General features: G+C 44.0%; 2 protein-coding genes across 2 annotated transcripts; both read right to left on the bottom strand.

Annotated features, from left to right (window-relative positions):
• Nucleotides 1-1,101: 1,101 nt before the first annotated feature.
• On the bottom strand, nucleotides 1,102-7,697 carry UBOX5 (U-box domain containing 5). Its single transcript, XM_053458119.1, has 4 exons — nucleotides 7,609-7,697; nucleotides 6,001-7,192; nucleotides 5,176-5,343; nucleotides 1,102-2,809 (listed from the first exon to the last, which is right to left on the bottom strand). The coding sequence occupies exons 1-4, from the start codon at nucleotides 7,660-7,662 to the stop codon at nucleotides 2,601-2,603; spliced, it is 1,623 nt and encodes a 540-aa protein (XP_053314094.1). The 5' UTR covers nucleotides 7,663-7,697; the 3' UTR covers nucleotides 1,102-2,600.
• Nucleotides 7,698-10,112: 2,415 nt separating this feature from the next.
• FASTKD5 (FAST kinase domains 5) lies at nucleotides 10,113-12,879 on the bottom strand. The gene has a single exon (XM_053456437.1). The coding sequence runs from the start codon at nucleotides 12,735-12,737 to the stop codon at nucleotides 10,266-10,268; it is 2,472 nt and encodes an 823-aa protein (XP_053312412.1). The 5' UTR covers nucleotides 12,738-12,879; the 3' UTR covers nucleotides 10,113-10,265.
• Between the last annotated feature and the right edge of the window lie 273 nt (nucleotides 12,880-13,152).

The raw sequence follows: 13,152 nt of genomic DNA, 5'->3' as shown, positions 1-13,152 counted from the left end.
GAAACGCCTTATGCTCCCCGTTTAACACTCCCTCCCTCCGGGCAAACTTACCGGTGCTTCTGAGTCCCCGGTGCTTAGTCCGGGCAGCGTGTAGAGCTCTACGCGATTCGCATAGACAACTTCCGCTTGAGCGTAGAGCTCTACACACTGCCCGGACTAAGCACCGGGGACTCAAAAGCACTGGTAAGTTGGGGGGGGGGGGCATAACACAGGAGGATCCAGGTCCCCTGCATCGCTGCGGATCTTAGTCTCATAGACCTATTTGAGGTCTGATTATAAGACGACCCCGATTATAAGACGAGGGGTATTTTTCAGAGCATTTGCTCTGGAAAAAACCTCATCTTATAAATCGAGCAAATACGGTATATATTATATAATATATATATATAAAACCAGATATTACTCACCCATTACGCTTTAACAACGGTTTGAAAGGGCATATTGTTTCTTCCTTTATGAAACCCTTTCAGTACCATGGGGTTTTTCATATCCTAAATACCAAGAGCCTTTTTTTTTTTTTTTTGTCATTTATAGCATGTCCTTTCATTATTCCCCTTTCCCAAGCAGATTAGACATTGTTAGTATTTCTTCTACATGGCACATGCCCCTGCAGCAGAATTATTCAATTTATGTATTTAGTTTTCTGGTCACAGCAATACCCCACGTACATTGTTTTTCTTATGTTGTAGAGGGCCATATCCAGTTATATATATATTTAGCATTTTTTAAATCTATTTCTGGCTTAATGAGTTTGAGGGTAGGGAAAGTTTAAAAAAAAAAAAAAAATACGTCCGCTGGCATAGGGGTGTATATTTTTGTAATTTTGTTTAAAAAGTTTCTTTAAATGTATTTATTTTTCAACTGTTACAGGTGCAAAATAGGGAGAGAGAGAGACCAAAGGAAATTGAAACAAACATTCTGAGCTCTCTTTGCTTCGTTTTCGTTTGCTTCGTTGGGGGTCACACTCCTCGTTTTGAGAGATTTGTACGAATTGCCAAATATCATTAAATCCGAATGCACAAGCCTAGTAAATATTTTATATTAAACGCAGGTAGTCTGACATTTAACCCCTAAAAGACAGTGAACGCACAGCAAAAACAGTTTGCTTTTCCACAACTTTAATAAGGCATGAAGTTACACCAATTAGTCGTAGCCATTCAATTTACACAATAAACAGAATTAAATGTTCTTATATCGTTCAAATAGCAATTTTTAAGACAGTTCAACTACTAGATGTCGCCAACATTATCGGAGAGCAAATTATTGTGTTCTGAACAGTTTGAAGGACAAAAAACAATGGCATCAGTCCTTAGTATTAGAAACGCATCGATCGTATAAGGACGCGTCTGCGTGTGAAGTCATCTGGCCGATAGTAAAGGTGGTGCGTGATACTCCAAACATTAACCATTTAAAGCAAGGCACAACAGCAAGGAGATGTTTGGGCTTACAGAAGCCTTTATCAGAGTAATATCTTTGGAGCACAAAAGTAGATGACAATATTAAGTGAAATGCCCTATCCGGCCGCTAAGCGGGAGTCACTTATATGCATTGACCGCTACAGGGTAAGCATTGGTCTCTGTCGCTCCTAAAAGGTGATTTTATACCTGGGCAGCCTCTTCCAGGACTTAAACAGGTGTTTCCGAAATACTTAATGGAAACATAAATGCCTATATCTTTTCTTAATACGGAAACGAGACAAAGGAGACATTATTCCAAAAAAAAGGACAGAAACCATTTCCAGCCCCCCCCCATACATTTGTTCGAGAACACGAGACGTGACCTGGAATTGCGATCTCTCGATCCAAGCAAATACCTGAGGTGCTCTACCATTAAACGGAACCAAGCGCACGCATTACTAACGGGTTTGCTTTCAGAGGAAAGAGGAGACGGTCCGTTTACACGACGACCTGTTTCCATACTTGTAGGAATCGAAACGATGTGCAAAGGATTCCGGTTAAGAATCTAGCAAAGCAGCGCGGTCGCGTGGGACCGAACGTTTCCCAGCTCAACGGGAAGCACTGTGGAGATCCATTCCCATGTTTATTGAAGACCATCCGAGCCGGACAATATAGCCGTCCATCTTTGTTGTGGACTTCCCTGTGAACTTGTAAATGGAACTATATGAAGCCGATGGGGTGCCCGGTAAAAGGAAGACGCTGTCAATCATAGCTACACCACAGGTATTATTTGAGAAGATGTTGGACCGCTATGCCTGGGTTTTCATAATAGTAAACCAGCTACAGGAACCCCGCGCATGTACTGAAACAGGGAAGCAAGACCGCACATATTACAGAAGTGCCACATATTGTTAAAGAGGACGTCCAGCATAGTCTTGGTTTTGTGTCAAGCTAGCATGGTCAACCCCCCCCCACCCACTGTAAACACGAAACGAATCAGTCCACCAGGCGACGGACGGCTATTAGTTAATATCCGTAACTAACTCGCTAAGGAAACATGGTACGAGTTTGTAGAGATTAGCAGCAAAGGTTGTTGGGTTTAAGCATGAAGCCTGGAGCCCTCGAAGGACTAAACGACCAGATGTCTGAACGCGGTTTTCCTCGCTTGGAATCCCCCAAAGATGGCGACGTTCACCGCGCCGCCTAAAGGTGGACTCTCAGCACGTCGCGCGTGGCCACCGATCTGTTGCAATTCATGCACACGACGGAGAGGGACTTTTGTTTCTCGGCCAAGCAGGGACGGCACATGAGGTGGCCGCACGAGAGCTGATAGATCGGCTCGGTTTTGCAGTAGGCAGAAAACGTCCGCAAGCACGAAGCACATCCTTGAACCGGACCACTCCGACTGTGCTCTGAAATGAACAGAGAAGGCATCGTTCAACAAGGTAACAGATAAAGCACTAATAAATAAAAAGGTAGAAATGAAAATGTTGCACCTACACATTAATGTTAATACATAATGGAGCCCGCTTTGCCTACAATAGCAACTAAGTATTTTGGAGTGAGTATGCACTAGTTTTGCCCGTTTCGGAGAAACGTTGAGATTATCTTTAGGTTGGTTGGACGGACGTCGCTTGTGGACCACAGGTTTCAGGTAGAGCCACTTATTCTCAATGGGATTGAGGCCAGGTCTGGGCCAGTGTAGGACATTCATGTTTTTGGTCTCTATCCACTCTAATGTTGCTTTGGACTTGTACTTGGGATGTTTGTCCTGCTGAAAGGTGTATTTTCCACCCAGTATAGTTTTTTTCTAATAAAATAAACCCAAAATAAATAAATAAATAAAAAGATTTTGAGCGTTTCTGCTTAAAACAAAAATGTCAGCAAGTTTCAGGGCACCGGTTGTAATTTATTAATACGAGAACATTTCTAAGGGCATGAACATAGTCCTGCAATCAGGAAGATGGCTATCGCTGCGACAACAAGGCAATAATTATTAGAACTTATATTGGTAGCGGCTCGGAGGATAAACCGGACCTACAAAGCACATGGGGGTTGGAGACTAGACGCTGAAATGAGGCTTTTCAGGTAAACAGATCTGACCTCGACGCTAACATCTAGAAAGTAACATCAGGTATAAGAGCCCTTGCTGTATGTGAGGCGTCTATATGAACTCTATAGGTTGCATTTCTCCTCGCTCCATTAGCACGAATACTTAAAGCTCTAGGTAATGAAGATATAAATACGTTCCACGGTCCTGGTTCAATTTGAACACATTCTACGAGTACCTAACCACAGGATCCGTTACAACAACCTGGGGTCATTCAAGGTGTCGACACCTCGGGAGGGGGAAAGAGAGATCATTCAAGTTTTAGACAAAAAGGAGAGAAAAAAGGGGTTATTACCGTATTTGCTCGATTATAAGACGACCCTGATTATAAGACGACCCCCCAAATCTTAATATTAATTTAGGAAAAAAAGAAAAAGCCTGAATATAAGACGACCCTATAGGAAAAAAGTATTACCAGTAAATGTTAATTCATGTAAACTATTTTTTTTAATAAAAGCTATGCTTGAGAAAAATATTTTGGTTTTATTTCCTTCTATTTTCCAACCTGCCCCCCAGTTATGCACATCTGCCCCAGAAGTGCCTTATACCCCCTATATGCCACTGTGCCCCATGATATGCCTTTTAACCCTCTAAATGCCACAGTGCCCCATGATATGCCTTTTGCCCCATGATATACCTCCCTATATGCCACTCTTCCCCATAATATGCCTTTTAACCCTCTAAGTGCCAGAGTGGCATATAGGGTTAAAAGGCATATCATGGGGCACAGTGGCATATAGGGAGGTTTAAGGCATTTCAGGAGGCAGACTGGCATTAAAGGGGTTAAAAGGCATTTCACAGAGCACTCTGCCTCCAGAAATGCCTTACATCCCCCATTTAACACCCCCCCCTCCCTCCTCCAAACTTACCGGTGCTTCTGAGTTGGGGGGGGCGCATAACACAGGAGGGTCCAGGTCCCCTGCATCTGAGCCCCAGGTGCTTAGTCCGGGCAGCATGTAGAGCTCCACGCGAATCGCGTGATTATAAGACGAGGGGTATTTTTCAGAGCATTTGCTCTGGAAAAAACCTCGTCTTATAATCGAGCAAATACGGTACTCATTGTTAAACATTCAACAAGTATATGATATAAATGACCCATCTACTCCTACACGTAAAATAAAGAATTGAACGCGGTGTTTACTGCTGTAGAATAAAACAAGTACATGGTTGGGATTCCGATACGGATGGCAATTGAAGGCAGTAAGTAGAACCTGTACGCTAACATTCTATATGAATGGGTTTAATTTGATATAAAACTGGGTACGCATCTTTAAAAGAAAAGAATTTGATTTAAGGGGGTTTGTTTTTTTGTCCGAACCTCTCGCAATCTCATATCACCTCGGATGGGATTAATTGTCAATGTTGGTCGTTTGCTAATTTTTCCTGAAATGATTTCTCATAGGTAGGAAAAAAATGTGAAAGCGCGGGAATCTCTCAGGGACCGCGTTCACTGTATATTTTAGTGGGGAAATATATATATATTTAATTCCAACACCTGCGACATTTACAGAGGAAATTTAGTTGCTATAAAAAGTTAGAAATCCTACAGATGTTGATTAATCTAGAATGAATACGCATCACATTTGTAGGACTCAGAACAAATATCTCCAAACCCCCTGAATAATCTATCAGCGACATTCTGCCTGACCCAGCTCAGCTGAATAATACCGGATAAGGTGGAGGAACAATCCCAGGGCATGGCGCCAGCATTCTCCAGCGGGACCTCCTGGTGTTGCCCCTTCATAAGCCTTGCCGTGTACGAGGGCATGGACCCAAGAGCCGACGACAGGGCGAGATCCAGGCTCTGCGTCAGTCTCTGCTCGTGCGATAACTCATCTGCGTGTTGGGACACATCAGGCAACAGCGTTAACGAAAGAAGCTGACCCGCGACTGTCAGAGCTCCTCGCGATTAAGTACGTGTAATATAGATTACGGATTTTAGAGGAGAGCCTCCGAGTGCCACGAGGTACCTATTTATTAAAGAATTTACAAACAAATCATTCTATAGAAAAGATTCCGAATGTAGTCTTTGAATAAGGAGTGACGAGAGAGATATATATACATACACACACTCAATTCCTCTAGCACCTTAGGGGTACAATATATTCCTGTAATACATATTTTATTCATACACTTTGTATATAAAACATAGTTTGGGGTGCAGGATAAACTTTTTAATTATAGGTATTAATTGATGCCCAATGCTAATAACAGACACACATCACAAAAATCCAAAATAAAAATAAACCAAAGAGACGCCAAACAAATTGGGGGGAAACTCATCACACAACGTCAATAGAGCGCTCTACCTCTGAGCAGGGACAGACAAAGGCTCTCTCTTGGGGAACTCACTCCACAAAGGCCATTGTTTGTGGAGAGAGACAGCGTCACCGCTTTGTTCTTTAAGGGGCCGATGGCACATGCGCTAGAAGGTCTGCGCTGTCAGTTTTGTCACCGTTTGCCACATTCCTCAAGGGAGGAAAGAGCGATTACCTGAATGAGTAGAGCAATCCATCTGCGAAGACTGCCACTCGTTGTCCGTTCTCATCTTTTTCGTCATAAGGTTTGAGGTAGAAGCATTAAAGCCGCTCACAGCAGAGAAATACGTTTCCACGTTGTCCTCGTCGTTGGCAGAGTCTTCCATCCGTTCTACTTTCCTTTTCATGGAAGATAGCGCGACGGCGGAAGGAGTCACGGCGGCCCCGGCCAGTCTCCGGCCCAGAAGTCTGGAGCCCGGGATGCTGTGTTGCAGGAGGTAATAGTCAATCCGGGATTTCAGGGTTGGGTGGTGGACAGGCTGAGAGTGCTGGCTATAGGGGACGCCGGTGAAAGGGTCACTTGGCATCCGGCCCCATGACGCTTCGCTTTGGTTGCATTTATCTAACGTGCTTTGGTCAACAACTTTGCCTGAGGGAAGCAGCATGGGAAGAGTCATAACTTCCAGCGTGATGGGATCCAGGAACTCTTCCGGGACATCGTGGAGAACGTTCGCAAGGTCGCTCAGAGCGTGCTGCTCGTTCTCCGAGCTACCGAGAGGCATGTGGTTACTTTCCATCGGCGAGGACGGCTGCTGCTGTCCAAAACCATGGGGCAGACTGAGACAGGCGATCTGATACACGTTTTCAACCACTTCCTTGGGACAAGACTTGGCCGGCTGACCCCATATTTCCAGTCTCTTAATGGCACACGGCGCCCCACCAGCTACATGCGTAATGCAGATCCTGACGTGGGTAACATTGCTAAGCGAATAGGGCCCTTTATTCCAGAGGTCTTGACACGCAGATCCGTGATAAGACATCACGTAATCTGTTTGGTGAAACGGGTGCCTCGGCTTGAAGCCTCTGTTATTGAAAGTGGCTTTGCTTTGATTCTTAAGCAAGACTTTCCCCACCAGCACAAAAGCCTCTTTATCGGGATTTTGGCCGACAAAAGGAGAATGGTTACCATCCTGGTTGCTCCAGAAGGTTTTGTTGGTAGAGGAAGATGTATAGACGTCCATTCCAGAGAAGTGATGGTGCCCCCCAGAGGAGGTGTCTAGATTAATCCTACATACGTCCACACTAAAGGGGAAAGTCACTGTGATGTGCACCGGGGGTCTAATGAAATATTCACAGCGAAAGCCACGATTCCTTTTTGCGAGATCCTCCGAGACAAGGTTTTCCACTTCGTAGCCATCAGCGCTGATCTAAGTGAAGAAGCAGAAACACAGTGATGGCTTTCACTCCAATAACACGGATCTAGAGCCCTAAATTACAGGAAGCCGAAAAACATTTCCCCCCCCCCCTAACACCAACCCTCTAACCACACGATAAAAACTCACTTAATGTCAACTCACCCAGAAAGGACACATGTACTGGGCCAAAATATATATGTTATATATATATAAATTATTATATGTATATTTATCTATAACAAATTTAATATGCAAAACCTTTTTGAACTTCCAGAAACTTATTTTTTTTTAATTTTTAGGTAACTTTTTCTTAATATGGACACAAGCTTGAGACTATTTTATTTTAAAAAAATTAAATAAAAAATAAATTCTAAACGATGTACCTGTGACCAAGTTATAGAAATAGATTTTAGATTTAGATTGTTTACCTTGTTACAAGTCACTCTTGGCTTATACTGGGGAAGACAGACATTTATAACCATTCTTATTGCTCAGACGAGAAGAGGTTCCAAAAAAACCTAAGGACAAAGAAAAATAAAAAAAAATAAACAATTAGGAGTCAGAAAGCGTACATTTCTATAAATTCCTACGTATAACAGATTTATAAAGCTGGAAAACACGCAGTTTGTTGATCGGCGGTGATAATACATTACGGAAGTGGCGGCCATCGGAACGTAAGCTTCTGTCGCCTTTCGGGTTTCCAAAACCACAAAGCTCTTTTCTAATCGCTCGCAGTTTCCTGTCTTGGCACCTAAAGCATGTTTGAGATTTCATCTCTTCAATGCTTCAGTTCTAGTTGGAAACGGATAGATAGAAACCCAAAACTTGACGGCAGATTGGACTAATTCTGCCCATATTTCAGCAATAAAAATCTTTTGGCCTTGCCTTATATTTAGGAGGCATCTGCCTATCTCACGTATGTTTAAGTTCTCTCGGTATATCAGCTTCTACCCCTTCTGCTGGAAGGTCGCTGCACTTATCTACCACCTTCTGAGTAAATACATCTTCTTTACATAACATCTAACGTTTCACCTTCTTACAACATTTGTCGATAAGGGCTCATTTTCCTCAAATGCTGTGACAGTAAAGCTGGAATTTAGCGCGAGGTAACCATGAACAGTATTGGATAAACTGATGTGACGTACAGTTGGCCCGAAGTACTGTAGCGCCACCTGCTGTGTAAGTGAGGTTATTGCACGGCATTACAAGAGGTTTAACATAAAGGCAATTTTTTGCGCTGCAGAAAAAAAAAAACCCAGACTAGACAATTCGTCAAACTCAAACTTTGCATGTTTTTAGTTTATGACAATCCCCCCTCCGTGTGGTGTTAGGTTTGCCATAAGTCAGGGGCGTACAACCTGCGGCCCTCCACCTGCTGCAGGACTACATCTCTCATCCTCCTCAGCCAGCCCCTTAGCTGAAAGAGCATTATGGTAGATGTAGTCCTGCAGCAGCTGGAAGGCCGCAGGTTGGACGCCCCTGCCATAAATAGATTTAGCCGACACCCTTACAAACAGCTTGCACTTCACAGGTTAAAAGGGAGCATAAACCCAGCGCCGTGGTATACAGTAAGCACCCCCCATAGTGCATTAGTACGCGGTATCTACCCCCCACAGCACGGTAGTACGTGGTAACCACCACCCCCCACAGCGCCATAGTACACAGTAATCTTGGTCAGCCTTGAAACCTGGTTTTATCTCGTTTTGTCCCAATAATCTCCCTTTATCTGCAGACCTGGAGCCGCTGTTGTTGTCGGTCATGTGATATTTTGGGTGACTTTCCCGGCTCAAACACCACACTGAGCTGATGCTTTATGGCGATGCTAATGAAGTCCGTTCCTCCATAGACAATTAGTCACAATGGTATGCTGGGTGATTAAAAACTACAACTGGTTTAAATAAAGAAAACAGTGCAATATTATTGTAAGCTGATTTTTAATAAAAGTAATAAAAAATAAAGTGAGTTTTCCCTTTTAAGCTAAGCAAACCGTGCATCTTACCTGAAAAACAAATTCAAGAGATGTATTTACCGATCATCTTATATCCCTGTGTATAACTAAACTAATAACGAAAACTAAAAATATTTTTTCTTAAATTTCCCCCACCTCACACTGTGATTAGCAAGCAGAGGGGGGGGGGCAACAGGGGAGACCAGGAGGGTCTAGGACCCCGCCGAGGCTTTACTGAATGCCCAGCCGTGTTATTGCGTATTCCTTGAATGACCCGGGCTTGCAGCGAGCGCCATTACACTCCATCAGATGGTAAAGGGAGTCAGGATGTCAGTTTTGCTTTAGTTACATTTAAACATCCAAGGCTTCATTGTAGAATCCGCTGCTCGTTTTATTTAAGTAAAATATAATAAGGGCCCAACAAGACTTAAGAAAAATGCGATGCACAAGAAAGATGGTAACCGATCCCTTATATCATATGAAAAGCTGGGCAAAAAGTCCATTTGAATGAACGAAACTCTACGGATAGAACGTAAGCTCCGACGAAAACTAAACCAAACAAACTACTAGAATCTACGACAAAAAAAAATAAATATATAAATATACAAAAAAAAGAAAACAACAACATTCTGTAACATTTTATTTAACATAATATTTACAAAATATTCAAATTTCAGTGTAATTGTTTTGCAGATTAGTGCAAAATAGGAGTCGGGTTTAAATTTAAAGTGACGTCCGACGCATACCATGGAACAGGCGCTATAGATTTATTTAGAAGTAGTTGTTCTTTCGGTAAGAGCAGACCGTCGTACCTAACCGGTTAATTACGTGAAGTACTTCTGAACATTTTCTCACGTGTCCTCGCTCTTATTCCAATCACAATATATTTCTGGAGAGAGCCAAAGTTAGAAAAACGTGAGATATTTAAGCGTTACTGTTATTAATTTGAAGGCGTCAAATCATCCCTCAGGAACATAATGTATTATTACGTCCAACCAAGCCTTTCAACGTCAAAGAACGATATCCTGACAATACCTTCAGTTACATGGCACTGGGGGCGGCTGCTGGTTCTCTTTGAGTAATGCCCTCACAATGTAGAATTCTAAAATATTGGGGCGGAAATCTGGCAGTTTTTGGTCATACGCGATCGCTTAAAGACCCGTACACTTTCTGATGTAAATAGGCAAGTTTTTCGGACCGCGTACGTTTCGTTAAAGGAAGCCATTCCCAATAGGGCAGCTCGATCACTACGTATCCCAGGCGGCGTAACTGCCTTCTCTTTAGGTTATGAAGCCCCAGAAGGTGTCTAGATCCGTAACAGTAATGATTCCGATGGGAGACTTGGATGGCCAGCTTTGTAACGTCGAGCTTTGGTGGACTCAATGGCTTCTCATGTAAAGCCTGTGGTTTAGTCAACACGGTCAAGAGATCTTCTGTAATAGGAACGCCCTGAGCAAAGCTTAAGTTGTCCTTCACAGAGAAGGCAGTTTCGTTGAGGAGCACATCATGTTGCTTTGGTTTGGTTGCCACGGTTTCAGTGGTTACAGTATACTTCTTTCTATCCAAAATCTGGTGGAGGAGGTCATCAGTGAGGTGAACGTGAAGTGGCTTCAGTTCAGGCTGATCCACTTCGGGCGCCGCAGGTTCCTGATTTATAGGCAAAGGCTTCCCTCGGTGGTCCAAATGAACCTCCAAATCGCTTGATCTAGTGTGATGTAAGATCATATGATTCTTAACGTACTGTGTGCCGCCCAACATGGATTCCAGTAACCCCGCAGCCTCAACAACCTCAGGCTTCAGGCAGATATCCTGACTGGCAAAACTCCTAAGCATTTCGGTGACTTCTTGTCGAAGTCCGGGTGATAGGCGACTGCCTTTGTAATTCGGGCACTCGATGTCTACGCTGCCAGCGATGGTAAAAAGATCCTTCTTCAACTCGAACAACTCGTTCTTCGTAGCTTGCTCAACAAACCTCTCGCTCAAGGCGATTTTAAGGAGGTCTATCGGAAACTGTCTGGCGAACACAAGCCCCATCAAGCTCGTGAGAAAATGCTCCGGAAACTTCTCAAACTCCTGCCGCCTCTTGCGAATTTCGTCAGTCAACACCACGTAGAAACGTTTCGCGTTTGGCGGCTCGTAATTGAGAGCTCCAAAGGACCATAAGAACTTGGCGAGGTCTTTGCTCCTGCAGTAGGCGATTCTGTCGGGAACCGCAGCAGCAATGGCGTTCATGATATTTTCATCAAGGTAATGCAGCGCTGTGCAGGACAGGGCTACGTGCATGATCCCCTGTACACCCATGTGGGGTATACGCTTCGGTACCACCTGCCCAAGTTGTTTTAAAAATGGCAGGTGATCAACGTGGGTGTAGCGGAACATTTTGAGTACGTTGACTAAAGCATAGTTGCTTACTTCCTCCATGTTTTGAGACACTCTATCCCCAAATCGCCTCATGAGGTATTCCGATAAACCACTACGCGACTTGAAGTAACCCAAGCAAACCGTGCCAATTTCTTCCATATTGATTGAATCCATGTACCGCAATACCATCGATTCAAGTTTTTGCATTAATTCCTGAGGTGCCCGCCTGCCTTCACCGATAATATAGATCAACTGTATTAGCTGGGGCAAAGTTAAGTCTTTCCAACGCAGCTCCATACAGCTGTACAAAATCTCCAGGAACTGGGGGACGCTCCGGCCCAGGAACCGCCACATGTCGGCAACCAGCAGGGACTCGTCAGTGGTCATGTTCCACACGCGGCGAGAGAACTCCGCCTGATACACATTCAGCATCGAATGAGCCGGGGGGATCCCTAAGCGGGTGAACGATCTGAGAACGTCTATGAGCTCTGCGGTAGAAAACATCTGAATATTTTCAACGCTGTAGCGGCACAGCATCGAGAACTTCGTGCTGGACCTAATGTCCTCTATTTCCTCGACAGGTAAGCGACTCAGCTTTTCCAGGAAGGATGAGATTTGCGCCGGGGTCAGATTACTCTTTAGAACGGTGACTTTTTGTAGAAGACTCTGTCCTTCTTCTACAGAAGTGGCCACGTTCTGAAGAATGTTGTTATAGCAAAGCGACCTATACTCGGGTCTTTGCTGCTGAAAAGCCCTGGGGTCATCCTTGGAGCTGTAAGCTTCAATTACACTAAGGAAATCAGCCGGGTCTTTGCTCTCCTGGACTTCTTTTGACTTTTCTTCGGTTTTAGGCTGAGCCAGATCTGGCCCGCTGAATGCCAAGTCCAGAATGTTGTTTTTAGTGCTGGACAAGCTCCGGGAACACGTTATGCTGTACGTGTTTTGAGTTTGTTTGGCGTTACTCGCAGCGTAACCATTTTCCGACGGACAGGCCTCGTACTCTTCAGTTCTTTTTGCCTTCAGCCGTGTAAAACCAACGTAAGCAGATGGATTGTAAAGAACCTGGGACTCAATCCTATTCGTCTTATTTCTCGTCTCCTCTGACGGAGACGCATCCTTCGCAGGGTGGAAGGTATAAGACGTCCCGTTTTCGTTGGGAGTTCTCTTCTTGGACCACCTCACTGTAGATGAAAAGGTAGATGCTTGGTATATTCCTCCCCGCATTCGACGGCATATCACAGTGGCCATGGGTCACAACAAAAGGTGTCCGGGTGCTGAAAGAAGGGTAGATGGAGAACTAAGATGAGTGCCTTCCAGCTACTGGAAAGGAGTTACAGCAAATTTGTATCTGCTAGGTGATTGTGCCATCAAAACCTACACCACAGTGACATCCAAGGAGATAAAATCCCATAAGCAATATGTAGCAATATACCAGGACTGGACAAATAACTTAAAGCCTAGGAGGCTCACTTTTGTTGCTGAATACCAATAGGCTAGTAATGTCCCACGAGCGCACACAAATACACACCGTCCTAACCAGTGTTAGTTCCATAAAACATTGTTTAATAAAGAAATCACGTACTGAGAGGATGTAGAAATGTCGAGGTGCAGAGTAGTAGAGACACAGACCCACATTCCTTTGCTGGTTTACTGAGCCATAGAA

This window comes from Spea bombifrons, chromosome 1 (assembly GCF_027358695.1).
Source record: "Spea bombifrons isolate aSpeBom1 chromosome 1, aSpeBom1.2.pri, whole genome shotgun sequence".
In the NCBI taxonomy this organism is placed as follows: domain Eukaryota; kingdom Metazoa; phylum Chordata; class Amphibia; order Anura; family Pelobatidae; genus Spea; species Spea bombifrons.
This window is presented reverse-complemented; position numbering and strand designations above follow the sequence as displayed.

What these genes read in the sequence shown, in the direction of transcription:
- UBOX5 (XM_053458119.1), bottom strand. Translation starts at nt 7,662, where the DNA reads ATGGTTATAAATGTCTGTCTTCCCCAGTATAAGCCAAGAGTGACTTGT. An exon ending in GGATTGCTCTACTCATTCAG is followed by an intron (nt 5,344 to 6,000) that starts GTAATCGCTCTT and finishes CCCAACACGCAG; the next exon opens with ATGAGTTATCGCACGAGCAG. An exon ending in TTGTTCCTCCACCTTATCCG is followed by an intron (nt 2,810 to 5,175) that starts GTATTATTCAGC and finishes TGTTCATTTCAG; the next exon opens with AGCACAGTCGGAGTGGTCCG.
- FASTKD5 (XM_053456437.1), bottom strand. Translation starts at nt 12,737, where the DNA reads ATGGCCACTGTGATATGCCGTCGAATGCGGGGAGGAATATACCAAGCA.